Source organism: Quercus suber, unplaced genomic scaffold (genome assembly GCF_002906115.3).
Source record: "Quercus suber isolate HL8 unplaced genomic scaffold, Cork oak 2.0 scaffold_619, whole genome shotgun sequence".
In the NCBI taxonomy this organism is placed as follows: domain Eukaryota; kingdom Viridiplantae; phylum Streptophyta; class Magnoliopsida; order Fagales; family Fagaceae; genus Quercus; species Quercus suber.
The window spans coordinates 362,565-383,282 of NW_027070062.1; the positions used below are offsets into that span (position 1 = coordinate 362,565).

Consider the following 20,718-nt stretch of genomic DNA (forward strand, 5'->3'; position numbering starts at 1 on the left):
AGCTCAAGAACTGGTTATCCTCCTGATATTATAAATGAAGAAGATCACACTATTGAAGAACATGAGATCCGTGATTTCCAGAAATGGAATATTCCCAAAGTTGATACTAAAACTATTTACAAAACTAGCTTGGCTTAAACTACTTTTCATCTCACTTACAAAGTCAGAACTTGTTGGGTTCTAAAACTTTAGGTTTAAATGTATTAGAACTTCAATTTGTAATGTTGGCAAACCATGATCAAAATGTTTAGTCTTGTTTTAAACTTGTTCAAAATATGTTTAAGTGTAAAGTTGAAATCGAGTATACTGCAAGATTTACTATGTAAATCCTCAATTAATCGAAGCTTGTGCAGATTATTTTTCTACAGAATTTTCCAACTCAGCCCAAGCCCGTTTGACGTGTAGGGTTTTATGTTTTGCCCTAGGTATAAAAGAGAAAACCCTAGCCACGTTTTTATGTTGTTGTTGTTTATGCTGTGTATGTGAATCTCTTGTCAAATCTAGAGGTGTTTGCCTTCACATATACTTAGGGTTATCAAGAATCAAGATTTATGTCAAGTGCTTGATGATCATTTAGTTGTTGCATTAAGAGCTTAAAGATACACAAGCAGGAGTGCTTGTACTTGCTGTGAATCCAAAAAGAAGTAGTTCGTGGACTCGGAGCTGTCACATGGTCGTGGTAGTAAGTTTCTTACTCAAGGTAGCAATAGGATGTTAGTGGTCTAAGTCGCTATTGTGTAAACTTCAATTCTTTCATAGTGGATCTGTTTTACCTTGAGAATAGTTAGGTTAAATTCTCCCCAGGTTTTTTACCGGTTTGGTTTTTCTAGGTTATCATATCGTTGTGTTATTTATTTTCCGTACTTTACAATAATATGATATATTTGTGTTAACCTAGATCTGATAATTTAACTAAGTAATCACTTGGCTAATTAACTAGGTTAATCTGGTTGTGTTTTAAGGGGTCTAAAAATGTACAAGTGGTATCAGAGCAGGTTAGCTCTAGTGTTTAGATTCTTTGATCTAAGAGTTGATCCTTGACCCCTATTGTCATGGAACACGACCACTCTCTTGTTATCCCACCTCACTTTGATGAGAATAATTATACTCATTGGAAAGTAAAGATGAAAGTATTCCTGAAATCTATTGATAAGAGAGTTTGGAATTCCGTTAAATACGGATGAGAGAAGCCCACTACTCTTGTTAGTGAGTGGCAAACTTCTTAGAAAGAAGCAGCTACTTTTAATAGCGAAGCCATGAATGCTATTTTTAATTTTGTTTCTATGGAGGAATTCAAGAAAATCTCTAATGTTGAGATTACTCACACTGTATGGAATATTTTCCAAACTGTGCATGAAGGCACAAAGGCAGTTAAGATCAATAAGTTGCAGCAGTTAACAACTAAATTTGAAAGCACTAGGATGTCTGATGATGAAACTTTTTGATGAATTCTATGCTAAGCTTAATGATATTATTAATTCTGCTTATAATATTGGTGAAATCTATGATCAACCTAAGATTGTTAGGAAGATTAGATCTTTGGCTGAGAATTTTAGACCCAAAGTGACTGTCATCACTGGAAGCAAGGATGTAGACTCCATTCTTGTTGATGAACTTGTAGGATCTCTTCAGTCCTATGAGTTGGACGTACCTAAGATAAGCAAATCCAAATCAATGGCTCTTAAGTTTGTTGATGATGTTGATGTGAATGGATTTGATGATGAACTTTCTGCTACAGAGATTACTTATCTTGCCAAGAACTTTAGGAACTTTCTTAGGAACAATAATAGAAGGGTAAGAGGTAAAAACAATGTTGAACCTATAAATTTTAGGAGGAATGATCTCACTAAGGTGAATAACACTGAAAAACATGAAGAGAAAGTAGGTTAACCTTCTAATAATTCTATGGGTCAACAATGTTTTGGGTGTCAAAGGTATGGTTATGTGAAATCTGAATGTCCAACATTTTTGAGGTCTAAGGGTAAGGCTATGGCTATAACCCTTAATGATGATGAAGTTTCTGACAATGAGTCTGGTAGTGATGAGGATGAAAACTTCATTACTTTCACTGCTACTACTGTTGTTGATGAAAGTGTTGCTGTTGAGGAGAAATCTTCTGATCGGGAACTCTCTGAAGATGCAGATTTACAAGAAGCCTATAATAAACTGTGCAAAGTTGGTGCAAAGGATGCTATGAGTGTTGATTTAGGCTTAAAGAAAATTGCATCTCTTGAACTTAATAAGAAAAATTTGCTTGTGAAACTGTTTGATGCTAATGAATTGTTGAATAATATGAAGACTGAGAACATGCTTTTACTTGATAAAGTTAAGAATTTAGAACATGAATTATTTATTGCTAGAGAACAAACAAATAGGTCTGCTAGTTCCAAACTTGATCATATGCTGAGTGTTCAAAAGTCTCCTTCAAACAAAACTGACTTAATTTTTGTAGAAAGCATCTTTGTGCCTAAACCTTGTTCCACAAACTTTGTTCCTTCTTCTAAGCCCCTTGTAAGTGAGGTTGTCAAACTTGTAGAAGTTACACCTCCTAGAAAGATTATGGTTGATCTTAAAGGGTCCAAACTTAAGAATTCTACTATTTCTAAGGACAAGATGCATGATAGACTTGCATGGGTTTGTCATTTTTGTGGAAAGTCTGGGCACATTTGTCTAAACTGTTTCAAGTTGCAATCTGCTAAACGAGCAAATAAACCAAAAGTACCTGTGCTTCAAGCACAAGATCCTATGGTACTTATTGGTGAATTGGTAAAGGTTTTAAACCTTTATTCCAATCTTGAAGTTGCTTAGAATTCTAATTTGAAGAACAACTCCAATGCTAGAGTTGCATCTAAAAAGTTTTGGATGCAAAAAGCTCAATTTAATTGAGTCCTTCTGACATGGTCCTTGTGCTTCATCGCTTTACTTTTTGTGACCATTCTTCTTTGTTGTTTTTGTTCTCTCTTTTTTTTCTAGGATTTGCATTGTATAACTGTTAGGTTCTAAATGTTTAGAACAATTGGCAAATCGTGAATACAAACTTGTCTAGATATAAATCTTAGAGTCTTTAGGTTTTATTAAACAATGCTCAAGGTAATTCAAGTCAAGATTCAAAAACATACAAACTGCAGGAAAAAGACTTCATATTCTGCCTAGTTCGATCGATCGAAGAACAGGCTCGATCAATCGAAAATTATATTTGCAGAATTTTAATTCGGCCCAAACAACAGCTTAAGCCCATTAAGGATTAGGGTTTCAGATCTAATTCTCCCACTATATAAAGGAAACCCTAAGCCACATTTTTGAGGACTTTTGAGAGAGAGAGAGAAGAGTGTGCCTCTTTTGTATCTAGGGTTTTGTACCCAAACCTCTCTAAGTCTTTGTTGCTCATACTTTGCTGTTTGTGTGAATCTCTTGTGAGATCATTGAGGAGCTTTCCTTAACATAAACTTAGGGTTTTCAAGGTAGAGATTATTTCAACATCTTGATGATCAACTCAGTTGCTGCTATTGGAGCTTAAAGAAAAACAAGCAGGGGTGCTTGTATATTGATTGGAGAATCCAAGAAAGAAGGAGTCCGTGGATTCGGAGCTTGCACGTAGTCGTGTCTGTAAGTTCTACTGGTGGGTAGCATTAGGAAGTCAAGCGGGGAGCTTGTAAGTCCTTTTGTATGAACTTTGATTCTTTCGCATAGTGGATTCAGGTTTACCTTGAGGATAGCTAGGTTAAATCCTCCCCAGGTTTTTACTGTGTGATTTCCTGGGTCATCATATCATTGTTATTTACTTTTCCGCTGCTTTATACTTTTGATATAATTGTATGTTTATGATAACCTAAAATTTCTTAAATTGACTAAGTAAATCACTTTGCTAATTAACTAGGTTAATCTGGTTGGTTTAAGGGGTCTAAATTTCTAACAAGTGGTATCAGAGCAGGTAGCTCTTCTGTTTTAGATCTTTTGATCTAAGAGCTGATCCTTGACCCCTGTTGTCATGAATAATTTGAAGTGTCTTTCTGATCATGTTTTTGCTCATGCTTCTTCTGATTTTATTGATGCCTGTGATGTTTTGAATAAAAAAGGATACTATTGTCTTTGTTGATTTTTTTGATGCTTTTGAAACTCTTCGTAAGGAATTATCTAAATCTTTGAAAATTTCTAAGAAATTCAAGGAAGAGTTAAAATTCGCTAATCTTGAAAAAGAGGATTTGATTGTGAGATTAGATGAGTCTAATAAAAAGAATGAATTTTTGAGAAATCAAATTTCCTCTCAAGATGAGAAGATGAAAAGCTTGGAACAAGAGTTAGTTGATTCTAAAACTAAAATTGAAAATTTGACTAGTACCAAGCCTATTGTTGATAATAGAAGTGTTTCTTTTTCTCTTAAGTCTAAAACTGAGAAAGTTTATATCCCTCATTTCAAGAGAAATAATAAAAAAAATGCTTATTTTGCTAAGTTAGACAAAGGTAAAAGTTCTGATGTAGATGCTGAAGTTTCTAAACCTATGTCTAAACCTACTATTAGAGAGTATAATAAATCGGTTTTTGTGCTTACCTATCACCTTTGTGGTGTTGTTGGTCATATTAGACCAAACTGTTCTTTGTTGAGGAAAAAACCAAAATCTGAGACTAGATTTGTTGTTAGGAATACTGATGTTCCTAAATTTGTTCCTGTTTGTCACTTTTGTGGTGTTCATGGTCACATTCATCCTAATTGTCATACGCTGAAATTTAAGCATTCTGTATGTCAATCTAGAATATATGATGATATTTCTCCTGCCATAAGTCCAAATAAATTGTTTCATATGCTTTTGAAAAATTTAAGCTTGTTGGCTTGTGAAAGGAATTTGCAGGATTTTAGTCTTTCTTAGAAGATTGGTGTAATTCCTCAAATACACTCTGCTTTACATGGATTTTCACCTACGAAGCCAAAAACTTGTGCTAGATGGGTGAGAAAAGATTCTCCAAGGTGAGTGTTGCTAACTTGTCCCTATTTTAATTCTTTCAATTGTTTGTGGACATGTTTTGTTTCTGTTTTTGGTTGTTTTGTTTTCTAGGTTATTTTTTATTTAAAAAAAAATCCAAAATCATTGAAAATTTCTCAAAAAGACAAAAATATTTTATTTTGTGTCTTGTTTTATTTGTTTTAAGGATTACATGAGTTATAATATCTCTCTCTTGATTTAGAACATGCTTGACATTGTGGAGAAACTTGAATAGTTTGTGTTAAGCTATTTCTGATTTTGTATGAGTATGTACTAATTTGGACATGTATTCAAGAGTTAATTAAAAAATTGATATTTTTTGTTTGTGTACCCTCTATAGCTTAGTTAAGCATTGTCATGCATTGCATTTGCATTGTTCATTTAGCATAATATGTGTTTTTTTTTTTTTTTTTGGTCATATTTTTTTTAAACTAAAAATTTTTTTGTATTTTGTATTACATATCATGGATTTGGAATCAAGGTTGGCCACTTTATCTTTACATAAAAATTTTATGTACCTTGTTTAGTTTTGATGAGCTTATTTATTGCACTTGACTAGTTAAAACTTTGTAGTGCATGTTGTGTAGGAAAGATGTTTATGGTGTTTATCATTTTGTCTTGATCTTGAAGTCACATGTTATTTGACTGTCGGACTTAATCCTTTTGAGAAAGGTATAAATAACCATCTCACTACTGTTCACTAGCCAATCATGAACACCTTAGTGCATATCATAAGATTTTGTACTCGAGAAAGTGTAGCACATGCACAAAAAAAAACATAAGGTGTAGCCTCGGTTTAATTGCTTAATACTTAAAATTGGTGTGTACTATTAGGCTTGATGCCAAATCACATAATTAAAATTGATGTGCATATTATGAGGTAAAATTCAAGAAACTTACATGATTGCAAGCTTATGTTCTAGGAGATGTGGGAGTTATATGATGTAACTCTTTAGGTGATAGTCTCTTTTAAATTCTATGTGATGAATTTTGTAGACTTTGTGATTAATTGCTATTCACATATCACCTCACATGTATCTCAAGTTTTTGCTAGTTGCACACACTACACAAGTTACTCTTTGTAAAACTTGATACATTATATTGTGTGTGATTTTGTTGTGGCCATCCAAGATTAAAAGTTCCTTAATTTTAATGCAAAATGTGTTTAATGTTTGTGTTTTGAGGACAAATTGATTGAAAATCTAAATCTTGATTTTGGAAGATCTGGGTTAAATTCAAGTGTTTTTGACAAACTTTTTGTCTCATACTCATGCATTTTTTATAAAATAATGTGCTTTGAGGAGTTTCTGCATTAAAATACTTTGTTTTCAAAAATCTGATTTTTCCAGACTTTCGATCGATCGAACCTATTTTTCGATCAATCGAAATTGCGATTAAAATTTTTGGTTTGAGTTTGCCTGACTCGATTGATGTTCGCTCGATTCTCGATCGATCGAAACTGAAAAATTTTCAGTTTCTATGTTTTTGACCAAATTTTTTTTTCCATGCATCATTTATGTTTAGGATTCACATGCATTGCATTGTTTTTGTATCCATCTTGCAGTCTTGCAATCATATCTCTCATTGTTTTCACACATAACATGCATACACTTTGCTAAATTGGGTACTCAACTTGATTTAAAAATTAATTGATTAATTTTTGAGTTTTGTACATTCTAGTATATGCTATTTCTTATGTGTGAACTGCAAAAAAAAATTTCTTAAAAGATATGATGGATAATCAATGTGCAAATATTTTCTCTACTCATGCAATTGTTTATGGGTCACATAGTGCCATGTTTGCATTTTATTGAAGAAGAGAATATTTTTCTTCATGTGTATCCTCATCTTAGTTTTTAACTTTGGTTTATGTGTCCCCCCCCCCCCCTTTATTTTTCCCCAAACGGTTTTTCCCAAAACTTGTTTTGTTTTTCCTATTTTTATAGGGGGAGAAATTTAGAGAGAAAGAGAACATGATTGATAGTTATAAGGAATTTTGATATATATATATATATATAAATGTCATCAACATAGAAATTATCAAATTAATGGAGATATATACTGTTTTTTGGAATAGATAAAAATTATCAAATTATTAGAGATATATACTATTTCTTAAGATAAATTTATATTAATCACCTCTTGAAAATTTTGGATTGTGCTTATTCCTTAATAAGCAAGTTTTGTAGCTTGATATTTTGATAAAATAATATTAAATTTTTGAAAATTTAGATGATAAATATTATCTAAATTAAATTTTTGTATGTTCAATATTATCCCCTAATTTAAGAAATCTATCCTAACAAATAAAAAATAATAATGTTAATTAGATGATAAATATTATCTAAATTAAATTTTTGTATGTTAAATATTATCCCTTAATTTAAGAAATATATCCTAACAAATAAAAAAAATAATGTTAATCTAATTTTATTTAATGATAAGAATGAATTTCAGTAAAAGAAAATGATAAGAATGAATTAAAGTCCTAGTAATATACTATTCCTTTTTAGTTCTTTAAAAATCTAATAATTTAATAAAATTTCTGCAATTTGGTGAAGTCACGTGGCACAACTACGATGTCTAAACCCAACTTTTATTATATAATAATATAATATGATATCAGAAATGTGTCATGCATGGCATTTGTTTATTGGATGCCATTTCTAACCAACAACAAAAAAAATCTATGTCCGTACCATGATTGCTCTGATATAATAAATAGCTTCGCGTTCACCCTCTAGGGCCTAGGGGTGGCAATTTTTATTCATATCCATGAACCTGCCCATTACCCACCTTATTTGGATAAGTCTTAACCCAACCCATTTGAACATTTGGGTTAAATAGGTAAAGACCCATTTGGTTATTTAATTAGATTTGTCTAAATAGATAAATTCACTAATACCTACTAAACCCATCTAAAATTTAAAATTAAATAAACCCACAAAATTTCCTCAAAACAAACAAAAAAAAAAAAAACCCACAAATACCCAACGCCGCATTCCATGAAGACCTTAGCAAGGAAGAGATCATCAGCCAACAGCCTCTCCTTGAATCCACCAAACTGCATCAACCACCGTAGCACCGGCGACTTCTCCAACTCCAAAAACCTCGACACCACCGTGCCGAGGACTCTCCTGGCCTCGATCGCAGCCGCCAAGTCCTTGGGCAAATTCTTCAATGACCTCTCAGCCTCTGCCAGCACCATCAGAGCCTCTTCCTCTTCCACCTCCGTTGTTGTTTCCATTGTTGTTGTTGTTATTATTGTCATCTCCGCCGGGTAAGGGTCGTCAATGGGCCGGGTCGGGCCGGCCCATCCCATTTTTACTTGGCCCATGGGCACAATGGGCTAGGCATAATGGGCTATTAATTAGTTAACGGGTCGGGTCGGGTTAGGTTAAAAGAGAAAACTTCAGCCCATGACCCTGCCGATGGGCAATGCCCATTTAGTCTTTAGCAAGCTGGGCTATCGGGTTGGACGTAATGGGCTACTCATGAGCTTGTGTTAGCATATTATTTTATTATCTTTATAAGGAAAGAATCAATTTTTTATAAGAGAATAATCGATCTATTTTTTTAAAGGAAAGAATTAAAGAATTTAATACTTAATTACAAATTTTTTTACAGTCAAATCTATTTAATTTTTTTTTATTAAGGCTTTAAATAGATTTTTATTTTTATCTTTAATAAAAAAAAAAAAATGTCAAATGGTTAATTCAAATTTGCTAGACTACTAGAAAAATATATATTTAGTAAACTAAGTTTAGTACAATTACTTTGAGTATCTTAGTGGTTCAAGGAGTTCTCTTAAGAAATTCCTTTATAATATCTCAAGATCAATTCTTCATATACTTCCTATATATTTTTGTTATGAATTATGAGTTATTGGGCTGGGCCAATGGGTTAGGCCAACGGGTTGGGTAATAGGTTGAGCTACTGGGCTAGCCCATCGGGTACCCATGGGCATAAAAACTAGCCCACGGCCTAACCCACTAGGCTAGTGGGCTACCCATAAGCCTCGATAATAACAGGCCGGATTGCCTATTAGCCCGGTGGGCCGTGGGTTTTTGGGTCGGGTTATGGGCTGTAGACTATTTGATGACCCTTACCGCCGGGGAATGATACGGCGTCGTTTGCAATAGAGAAAGCGATGAGTAGGTGGGCGATGGGGGTTGTTGTTGTGGTAGAGAGAGAGACGGAGGTGGAAAGAAGTGGGCAGTGGTGATGAGGAAGAGAGAAATGGACGGTGAGGATTGGGTTTGGAGAGAGAAGCGTTAGACCAAAACTCTCTGAAAGTTAATTAAAAAAAAAAAAAAACTCTCTCTAAAAGTGTAAGGGGTATTTGGGTCATTTTGAGTATTTAAGGGTATTTTGATAATTTTGAAAGTCAATAGGGTATTCAACTAATTTTAGAGGTATTTGGGGTAAATGGGCGGGTTACAAATTAAATGAGTTGGGCGGGTAATGAATAATTAATTTATATATAAACGGGTCATAAATGGATAATTACACACCCAATCCATTTATGACCTAACTTATCCATTTGCCACCCCTACTCTAGGCCTCTAGTATATTCTAACAAAAAGAAATCCTGATATATTGGTTTTTTTTATATCCTAATATATTCTAACAAAATACTATAGAGCTAGCTAACAATTCGGAAAAGGAAATCATTTTGCTCAAACTTAAACCACTGTCCCTCCGAAATCCGAATACGTTGCTTCTCCCGTACAACTAACTCCTTTTCATATAACGCGTACGACCACTAAATGTGAATTTGATCTCAACTTCAAAATTTATTAAAACTTAATGGATACTTTCCTTATAACTATTGTTTCAAATGATCCAAAAGAAGAATTAGATCCCAAAAAAAAAAAAAAAAAAAAAGTATTACATGAGGATTTTTTTTGGCTTACGGATTACAATATACAAGTCAAGGAATAGAAGAAAGTAAAAAAAAAAAAAGTATTACATGAGGATTTTTTTTGGCTTACGGATTACAATATACAAGTCAAGGAATAGAAGAAAGCTTCCAAGAATCTGTAACTCCTTTCAATTACCAACCATATGATATGAGCATCGCATATTCAGCATGGGAAACACCCTATTCAATTCAATCTCATCCACCCACTTGACTCATTCATTTGGTCCCTTACAAAACCAAAGAGACAAAATCCCAGTATAAATTACAACTGTATTTTTTCTCGGTTTAATTTTTTGATGTCTATAATAAACTAATGAAAATAAACTATCCCAAATAAGAATTGTCCTGTTAGAAATTTTCAAAATAAATCTGTTGTTGAGGCTGAGAGCATATTAATTTGTCACAACTTATTTTTAACTTATATTCAACTTTTTTTTTTGAATTATGTGCAGCTTTTAAAACTTTTTTTCCTCTCTCCGAAAAAATGTCACCCAAAATGAACATAAAATCTATGGACAAGCATTGAAAAATTAGAAAATTGAAACACCTGTGAAAATGGAAATGTCACTATTAGTGATCAACAAATATTGCTAGGGTTTGTTTGAATGGAAGGATGAAAAAATAAGGGAAGAGAAAATGTTAAGAGGATAAAAAATATTTTAGTTTTTTACAATTTGTAGTTAAAACAGAAAGGATGAAATGATGGAAAATATATATAAATCTCTTTTATTTTATTTTTTTGGTTATAGAGAAGAAAAATGAGAATATGTAAAAAGTGATTTTTATAAATTTATATTTTGCCCATATTATTTGAGAACTAATTATTTCCCATACTAGATGAGAAATAAATTTCATTATTATTATCAATTAAATTAATAAAAATGACATCTTATCAAAGGGAAGACGAAAACTAGTCTTTTTTTTTCCCCAATGATTGAGTCGCTTCTAAATGTTTCTTCTGCGTTTTGGTAGACATGTATTCAAAATGTGGGGGCTGTGGGGACTGCTGGTTTAGTTTTTGACAGAAACAAAGAACTGTTCTTTTTTTCATTTTTTTCTTTTCTTTTTTGGATAGAAAAACAAAGAACTATTTTTTCATGGAATTCCTTGATTGATGTACAAAATGGAGTTCCTGAGAAAGCAATGGCAATTTTTCAGCAGAAGATATTTCATAAAGGGGTTGAAGTTGAACCGACCACTGCTTCTATTATGGAAAATTTGTTCAAAAATCATTGGATGAATTGAAACTTGGATGTAATGTTTATTTGATGACTTTAATAATATTTTTCTGATGACGTCATAATTACTTTAATAATTAATTAAAGTTCAAATATATATATTAAATTAATAAAACGAGCAAAATTGGCTAATATTTCTATATACATGAGGGAAATTCAATAATTTTCAAGCATATATTTACAAATTAAATAAGAAAGTTAATAAAATAAAATAGTAACCATGAAAACATTAAAAGTTATGATCAATTTTTGAAGTAAAGTTGAATACCTTTGAAGGATTTTAATTATAATTTTTTTATATTCCTTTTAAGAGATGGATAATTTAATTTAGTAGCATAGAATTGTGTTAAGTTGTTTTTATAAAATAATAATAATAATAATAATAATAATAATAATAAAAATAATAAAAACAAGAAATAAAATTGATTTAACTTTACTTCAAGTTTTTTTTTTTTTTTTTTTAATTGTTGAGCATCAACTTGCAAGCTTAGCTGAGTGGCATTGGTTAAACTTTAGCTCCAACTCTGATTGTGCCTAGGTTCTAAACCTGATAAGCACGCTTTTCTGATTTTTTTTAATTAACAAGCATGCATGAACCGCGATTGAACTGTCACCGGTTCTACATGAACCTTGCGGTCTAACCACACAAGCGTGCTTGAACCGCGATTGAATCGTCACCGATTCTGCAAGAATCATGTAATCCAACCGCGGTTTAAGAGGTTCACAAGATTTCAAATAAATTTGGTTCTGTATGTTTGACATCCTTGGTGACGAAGGAGGGAGAGTTTTGTCAGGCTTGGATGACTCAAGAAGGATGGAGGGTAGCATTGGAGAAATAGAGTTTCGAGTTTGATGTCGCCAGTGAGAGCGAAGAGGTGATGGACAGTCTCAGGAGATTCTTTTCAGCAATTTTGGCGATGTTAGTGTTTTTAAAATTATAATATATTCTTAAACATAAATTTGATGTGGTAGTTTAGAATGCCATGTCAATTTGTAAAGCCTTTGTAGTAAAATTTGTAGTAGATCTAACATTACTCTTGTGATTAATAACCAATTGCATCTGTTGGGTTTAGACCCTTGTCAAAACACTATATTTAATTGATTTTAAAGTCAACTTTATAATTAGGCTAATTCCTTAGGTAAAATATATAATCATTAATATCATGCATGTGCAGAAATAAAAATTAGACAAGATATGATAACTTAGGAAACAAATGAAACAAATTGTTTCACAAAGAAACCTTAGGGGGACATGACTTTATCAATCCCATGGTGAACATATTCACTTTAAGATAGAGATTTACAATTTGAATAACCCTATTTGTTATAAATCTAACTAAAATCATCGAAATGAGTTCTAAATCCCACAGACATCTCTGATTGTAATCTGCTACAACGTGAACCTACAATCCACGACCTCAATTTCCCCTTAAAGATTTGAATCCAATATTCTTGATATCTAGAGAGCAACAACTTGTAGTAGATCTAACACTTCTCTTGTGATTAATAACCAATTGCATCTGTTGGGTTTCGACTTTTGTCAAAACACTATATTTAATCAATTTTAAGGTCAACTTTATAATTAGGTTAATTATGGAAGTCTTAGGTTAAATATATAATCATTAATATCAAGCAAGTGCAGAAATAAAAATGAGACAAAATATGATGACCTAGGAAATCAATGAAACATATTGCTTCACAGAAAAAACCTAGAAGGACTTGACCTTATCAATCTCGTGGTGAACAGATTCACTTTAAGATAGAGATTCACAGTTTAAATAACCCTATTTGTTATAAATCTAAATACAATTATTGAAATAAGTTCTGATTCCCACAGACGTCTCTAATTTTAATCTGCTACAATGTGAACCTACAATCCACGACCTCAATGTCCCTTTAAAGATTTGAATCCAGTACTCTATTTGGAGAGCAACAACTTGATTCTACCGTTCAATGTGTATGTGAATGATCACCAATAGTGACTTGAAAGAGCAGTAATTGCTAACTTTTTAGATCTCAACTCTAAAGTCTTGGAAAACATGCATCAAAATTTTCTAACATACTTAGTGGCTTAGGTTAGAAACCCTAATTATCGGATGGGCTAATGGTTTGAATATTTGATTCTAAAAATATGAACTTTGATTGGTTGAACTTAAGTTTCAATCATTTGAAACTATCAAAATTTCTAATCTTCGAATCACTTGAAATCTTATTTTTGCACACTGAATTGCAGTGCCTTGAGCATTGCCTAAACATTCTTATAGATTCTATGAGCTATAACTAGACAAGTTTTAATTCCCTTGTTTGTGAACAAACTATACCGATTTAAAACCTAACAACATCGAAATAAATTCTGGATTGAATTTTTCCTAGTTCTAAACTTCTAACACAAATAATCTTTAAAAAAAGATCTAGGCAAAAAGCATTGGTCACTCAAACAATCAATAAAAATACAGAATTCTTAGTACATGGAGTCAAGGCATGTATTACAATGCAATAATATAAAAATAAAAAGAAATGGATCACAATGCAATAATATAAAGATAGAATCATATAAGCAGTAAAGCAAGTGAACATAACATAATAAGTCTGATACCAAATATAGAGTTACAACACAGCTCAAAACAAATAAAAGCATAGCGTATCAAGACTAGACAAAATAAAATATATAAAAAACAAATCCAAATAAAAACATAGAAGTTCTCCCCCTAAAACCTTCAACCCCCATAAAACACCAACTCCCCCTTTTTGGAATGCATTGCCAAAGGCATACACAATGGCAAACTACATATAGCATACGTAAAGGAGATTATTCTTCTTTCTTATCATCAGTGTCACTCCTAGTAACTTTTATCAAAAGGCAAAATGGGTAGTAAAGGACGTAGCGAAGAAAACGATGGTGTAAGGAACTGGGAAAACAAAGTGGAGAAAATAGTATCAAGAGAGTAAGGTGGACGAATGAGCCAATGATTAAAACTAGATAGGCAAGCCAGTTTAGGTTTCTTAATACTAGATAATTACCTACCATGAATGCTACGGAGACCATTGTTAGAGCTAACCCAAAAATTGGCACAGCGAACTTAAAGGCAGCAATAACCAAGTTAAGATCACCGAGTTGTGCCCAGATGAGAGTGACAACAACAGCAATGGCACTATACATAGCTATGGTGTTGCAAATTACGAACACTTGGAACATCTGCTTTTCTAGAAAAGTTGCCACACCTCCAGAGCCGTTGTAACCACCGGGCACGGTGAAAGACGCTGCAAAGGTTACAGTAGCCACGAGGGTTGCAACCAACAAGAGAGTGCTTTAACAAAAAAATTTCAATTTCAGTAAATAAACGGATCAAATAGATCCTAAATGTGATTTTAGACTCTATTTAATGAACTTGTTTGTTTAATTCTAGCACTAGACAATAGTTGGGACAGGAAAAATCCCTTTAATAATTGTATAATGTGTCTAAAAAAATTTGCTATTAGAATCCACAGATGTGGTATCTTGCTAAATGATATAATATGGACATTTGGCACACAAATACCAAAAATAAAGCTTTATTAGATATTTAAATGTTGAAATTTTTACAACATTGAATAATAATGTTGAATTTTGTCACGATAGGACGAATATACATTTGCGTTTATTTTTTTTATTCGACTTGTCATACTCAATAGTCACGGGTAGCTCTTCTTTTTCACTTTCTTTCTTTTCTTGAATAGACCTCCCGTGCTTTGGAAAAATAAAAATATACCATGCATCAATACACGAGTCCTCTTTTCACATGCATGGAGTCCACTATATTTCATTAAAGAAAATTTTTTANGAGGGTTGCAACCAACAAGAGAGTGCCAACTCTGTCCTTGTATTTGTCTTCGCTGTGTAGCTTCAAAGGAGGCATCATAATTGGCATGTTCTTGCTCGTAGTGCTTCGAGGAGCTCGTGGGGCGCCGGCATATCTCAAGGCTTGCCGTGTCAATTGCTACATGGTGAACAAGAAACTTTTTGTTATGATCATACTGTTCATTTCTTGGAATGAATAGGAATGCTATATTGCACCTCTCTCTCTCTCTCTCTCTCACAAATATAATGCAGTCCAGATTGTAAATACTAGAAAGGATTATTTACGAGGACAGCAGCACGTATAACATGTAGGACAGCATATAGATCTCACAAATTTGAGGGGTAATTGTATATATTTGACGGTTTCATATGATATTTTCTCCAATAGCTAGATGTCTATGTGACCAATGGTGGAGTTAGGAATTTGACTTTAAGAACTAGACAAAAATGAGAATTTTTTTTTTCAGTAAGTACATCCCCATTATGTACAATAGTCTAAAACAATATTGTAAATATATATAATACACAAGTTAAAGTACACTCACCATTTATTGATTCAAACTAATTTTTTTGAGTTCAGTCTTGGAGATTTGGAAAGGCTCATTAGAAGTTGGAAGTTTCAATATTATAACCTAAAGGTATATTGCTTTTAGATTATTCTCTTCTTTTTCTTTAGAACAATGAGTTAATAGTTTTTCTTCTTAAAAAAAAAGAATTAATAGTTTTAAACTTTCCTTAAATCTAGTTTTTAAATTAAATTATATAACTCATTAAATATAATTATTAAGATAACAAATCATTAATTCATAAAAAAATACTAATAGATTAAAGATTTACTAAAAAGTCGACAAATAATCATTCAAATCTCAAAATATATGAAAAAAATCTAATCAAATAATCAATTGCATTTTTTTCTTAAATAACGATCAATTATTTGCTTAGCCAAAAAATAACGCTATACTATTATTTTTCTATATTATAAGATGTATTATAGTTTAATAATATTAGTTTTTTATATATACATTATAATGTTATGTAGTATAATATAATATATTTATTTTTATCTCAGCCAAAAATTATTTATTATTTTAATAAGAAATAAAGAAGAAAATAAAGTCATAGCTGGCCACTACTTTCGTGGATGAAAACTTGATTTTAACCATACATGTGGTGCACGGTATCTTGGAAATTGGAGCAATGCAGACCAGTTGTCTGCATCGTAAACAGCTAAAGAGAAAAGAGAAGGGGGAAAAAAGAAAGAGCAAATCAAACTTAACACAGTGAGTTTAGAGTTGAGAGAGAGAGAAAGAGAGATGTAGATCTTTCGCAAGAACTAGGTAGAATAGTTCGCAGTTGCGTGATATTGTAATTTTTTTAGGATAAAAAGTAGAGTTACAATGATTGCTGTTCGTAGCCTCCTTCTACAGTTAGTCCAAAGTAAGCTATAGAAGTTTTATAACAAGGATGAAGGAGGAAAAATTAGAAAATAATTTTCTTTTTTTATTTGTTGAGATAATTGTTAAAATAACCATGTATTTATCATAAGGTTGTGAAGATCTTCTTATAAATAAAAGTTAGGCCCGCGTTTAAAAATTAAAAATTATTATTTGAAAATATTTATAAAAATATGATAAAAAAATGCGTTAAAATATGTAAAATATTGTTTAAAAATTAAAAATTGTTATTTAAAAACTATCACCAAACACTCCCTAAGTATTTGTTTGTCAAATATTATTTTTATTAATTTATTTTACCATTTAACATATGTTTGTTATTATTTAAAAATTTTACTATTTTTTAATATTATTTATGAGTCTCATATTATTTTATTTAATTTTATTTTTATCGTACTTTTAACAATTAATTTTAATTTCAACAAAATAAACTAATCTCAACCGGATCTTAAATGTGATTTTAGACTCTTTTTTTTTTTATATATAGAGAATATATTTGATTGGGGGCGGAGGGGCAGAAGCAGATATATTCCTTGAAAATTTTTAAAATAATTCTCAAAATTCATATATCAGTATGTTTTTTTTTTTTTTTTCAAAAACTTTGTGGGGCCGTGCCCCTCTCGGTCCTAGCATGGCACCACCATGTGACACACACAATTAAAGAAAGAAAAAAAATGAGAAAGAGAGAGACATTAATGAACGTTGTTTGGTTTAATTCTAGCACTAGACAATAGTTGGGACAGGAAATGTCCCTGTAATAATTGTATAATGTGTCTAAAAAAATTTGCTACTAGAAAAGGGGTTTAGATCAAGGGTCACATGATTTGCAATTGTATAAAGAATAAGGATCACATACCTCTCGAAATGAGGGAAACTCCACAGTACTATAGTCACCAGCAACGTCGAGAGCTGTCCTGCCTACATTATTTAACGACTTCAAGCTTACTCTTTTGTCCCATGTTAAAATGCTCACTACCTTAGGATGCCTTCCCTTGGAGGCCAAATGCAAAGGAGTGTTTCCAAAATTGTCTTTTTCATTGATAAGCATTTCAAGGTTATCTCTTTTGAGCATATAAGCTACCGCTTTGGCTTTCCCACTCACAGCAGCTACATGCAAAATGTTCTGACCGTTTTGGTTGAGCAACTCGCTCATATCCGGATATTGTTTTAGAAAAAATTCAATTACCTCGATATGTCCTTTTTTGGAAGCTGTGTGAATTGGAAAAAAGCCATTCAGGTCCATTTTATATCCGCAGTCTGATGCTTTTTCTAATAAGTACTGAACCCCGCCAAGGAATCCTATTGATGCCGCATGGGAAAGGGGAGTCATCCCTGTAATATCTTGATTCGTGATGAGATGTGGCATTTTTCTTAGAACAGTATCTAGGAGACCTGGTACACAAATAATAAGAAGAATTATAATTGAATTGAGTGAATTGAAAATTTGGTAATAGTGAAGAAAATAAACTCTGTTAATAAGGTCAGGTTAATGCGTGCCACGTTAATAATAAGAAGAATTATAATTGAATTGAGTGAATTGAAAATTTGGTAATAGTGAAGAAAATAAACTATGTTAATAGGGTCCGGTTAATGCGTGCCACATTAAGCTTTTTATTTTTAAAAATATTTTCTCAGAAACTGACAAAACTGCCATTACTTTTTTAATTTTTGAAAAAAAAATTTCCAAAAATAAAAATTAATGTGTGCACACATTAGTAAAATCCATGTTAATAATAAGGTACCAAATATGACATTTACATTTAACTACTTGGCATAAATATATCATGCAGGTTTTACCTTATATTGTTTGCTAAAAGCCTTTAGGCTCTATTCTTAAAAATAAATTTGGGTTTGAATCTCTCATCCTAAAAATACAGAATAAACGAATAAACAAAAAAGTAGTGTAAGTGAAGAAAGAAAATTACCTATGTTCTTTGTAGTAAAGGCACAAGAAATGATCGGGTGCACAATCGATTTGCCAGCCACATTTTGCAGGCAAGGGAATTTATTCAACATGATTTCCAAAAGTTCAACATCAAATAATCTTAAAATATAATAAAATAATATTTTTTTTTATATTTATAGTGAATTTTATCATAAATTTAATAAATAAATTTTATTATAAATATATTAAAAAAAAACACCATTCTCAATACTTTAAAAATACCTAATAATTATATCTCACTAAAAAGTAATCACAGTCATAAGTCATATCCCTTACTAGAAAGTAATCATCACTCATAAGTCATATCTCAGTTTTTACTCATTACTAAAAAAACGTGAGCTCCACAGAAAGGATCTTGAATATCTTGCACCCGGCATATGCCGGGTACAGCATATAACTTCTCGAAATGACAGAAAGAGCCTCTTTTTCTTCAGCATCTTCCTCTTTCTTTTTTAATATTTTTTTCTCTTTTTTCCTCTTTCCTCTTTCTTCCTTTTTCTTTTCTCTTATTTCTTTACGCCTTTTTTTTCTGTCTTTTTCTTTTCTATTTTTTCTTCACGCCTTTTTTTCTCCAGCTTCATCCTCTTTATTTGTTTTCCTTTTGTCTTTCTTTCTTTCTCTTCTTTTCTCTTTCTTCTTCACGCCTTTTTTTCTCCAGCTTCTTCTTCTTTCTTTCTTCGCCTATTTCTTCTCTCAACTTCATCTTGTTTCTTTCTCTCTTTCTTTATTTCTTCTTTCAAGATCTGTGGTTTTTGTTTTGGTGGGTTTGTCTGGTACTTTCTACGGGTTTATTTGTCTTAGTATTTGTGGGTTTTATTTCGGTTAGTATCGTATTTTAATGGTGATTTGAAGCCCCTGATTTGATTTTAATGGTGGCTTCCCTTCGTTTTGTTTGGGCTCCAGAGAAGAGAGGGAAGCCAGCTGGGTAAAATAAATGAGGAAATGACGGCGATAGCAGGCGACAAAAAAATGCTAATAAGTCCAACATGTTAATAATCAATGCCAAAATTAAGCCTAAAATATAAGACAAAATGCGATATTGAATAATTTTGAAAGTGAAATAAAATGAGTCATGTAAGAGCCCAAAATTTGGGATTGGGTCCTATACAATGAATTTTGTAGAGGGAGAGTCCTATTATCAATTAATCTTGCAGGACACAGGAAAAGAGAGATTCGTCACACCATAACACGATAATGGCAGTGGAAAAAGTACTTGGGACTCAGTCCGAGGTTCAACACTCGTATTTATAAGGCTCTAAAAAGTTTGACTAGGTTACAACTCTGTCTTTCTCTCTCTTGTTTACATATTTTCATCCTCTACTAATTCTATGGGGAAATTCTCTTTAAATACCTTCTTCCATTACATCTTGACCATCCAGGTGTTGGATTTCAGAGTTTTGGATGAGATATTTCCTTCTTTGTGTCCTGCCGAAAGTGTGAAAAAGGTGTTGCTAATCGGTGGAGCACTGTTCAGAAATCTTTTTACTTTTCTTCGTAAATGCGACTAAAACAGTAAGTAAATAGCATTTAATGTGGAGGACGGTGTGATGTTGCTGAAAATCTCCTCTTCCAAAGAGTTATCCACTCTTCGTTGGAGATCCCCCCAATCTCTGTGGTCCTGTCTTTCAAAGAATCTGGCTTTTTTTTATATAATTTTTTTAATTTTTTTTACAAAAAAAATTTCTTAAATAAATATTTAGTGCACACAATTATTTTTATTTTTAAAATTTTTTTTAAATTAAAAAAATATTGGTAATTTTTTAAATTTTTTATAAATTTTTTTAAAAATATAAACCCCCATTACCCACAAATGTTGAGGAATGCTTCAGAGAGAAAACCCTAGCCAAACACATTTGCAATTAGAGATTGTCATCCCCACCTTTCTCTATACACTTGCTTGTGGTATCTCCTCAACCCTTCCCTCTCCATTTCCACACCATTGAGAGGTTGATAGCCCAAACACTTACCACACCTTTTGAGAGTGTTGTGTAACGTTTTGGTGCTGCTGGGAAGCATTGGAAGAAGCCTGGAATGGCAGATGCAACATGGAGCTTGTTGCGGGATCGGATAACTAAGACAAGACACGGTTCCGAGAAGCCTTGTTGGAGTAGGAGCTTGGAGGGCTTAGGTACATCGGGTAGATTAGGCTTGGAGGGTCTCTTGCTTACTCATGTATCCCAACTGATTGTCTAGTGGATCGATTTCCGCTTGGAGGGCGGCGGAGAGGTTTTTCGCCGAGTTCTTCGGTTTCCTCTTCGAAAACACGTCTTGGTGTTTTCTGTGTTTGCATCTCTCTTCCCTACTCTTTTATATTCCATTATACTGCTGTGTTGTTTAGTT

At 32.3% G+C, this 20,718-nt stretch overlaps 2 protein-coding genes across 2 annotated transcripts in view; both read right to left on the reverse strand.

The window, feature by feature from the left end:
- LOC112023752 (putative disease resistance protein RGA3) overlaps window positions 1-20,718 on the reverse strand; it is a 96,240-nt gene that overhangs the window by 40,275 nt on the left and 35,247 nt on the right. The gene's annotated exons all lie outside the window — the stretch shown is intronic.
- Window positions 14,945-18,464, reverse strand: LOC112023719 (protein ACCELERATED CELL DEATH 6). Its single transcript, XM_024056344.2, has 3 exons — window positions 18,359-18,464; window positions 17,290-17,825; window positions 14,945-15,118 (listed from the first exon to the last, which is right to left on the reverse strand). The coding sequence occupies exons 1-3, from the start codon at window positions 18,447-18,449 to the stop codon at window positions 14,945-14,947; spliced, it is 801 nt and encodes a 266-aa protein (XP_023912112.2). The 5' UTR covers window positions 18,450-18,464.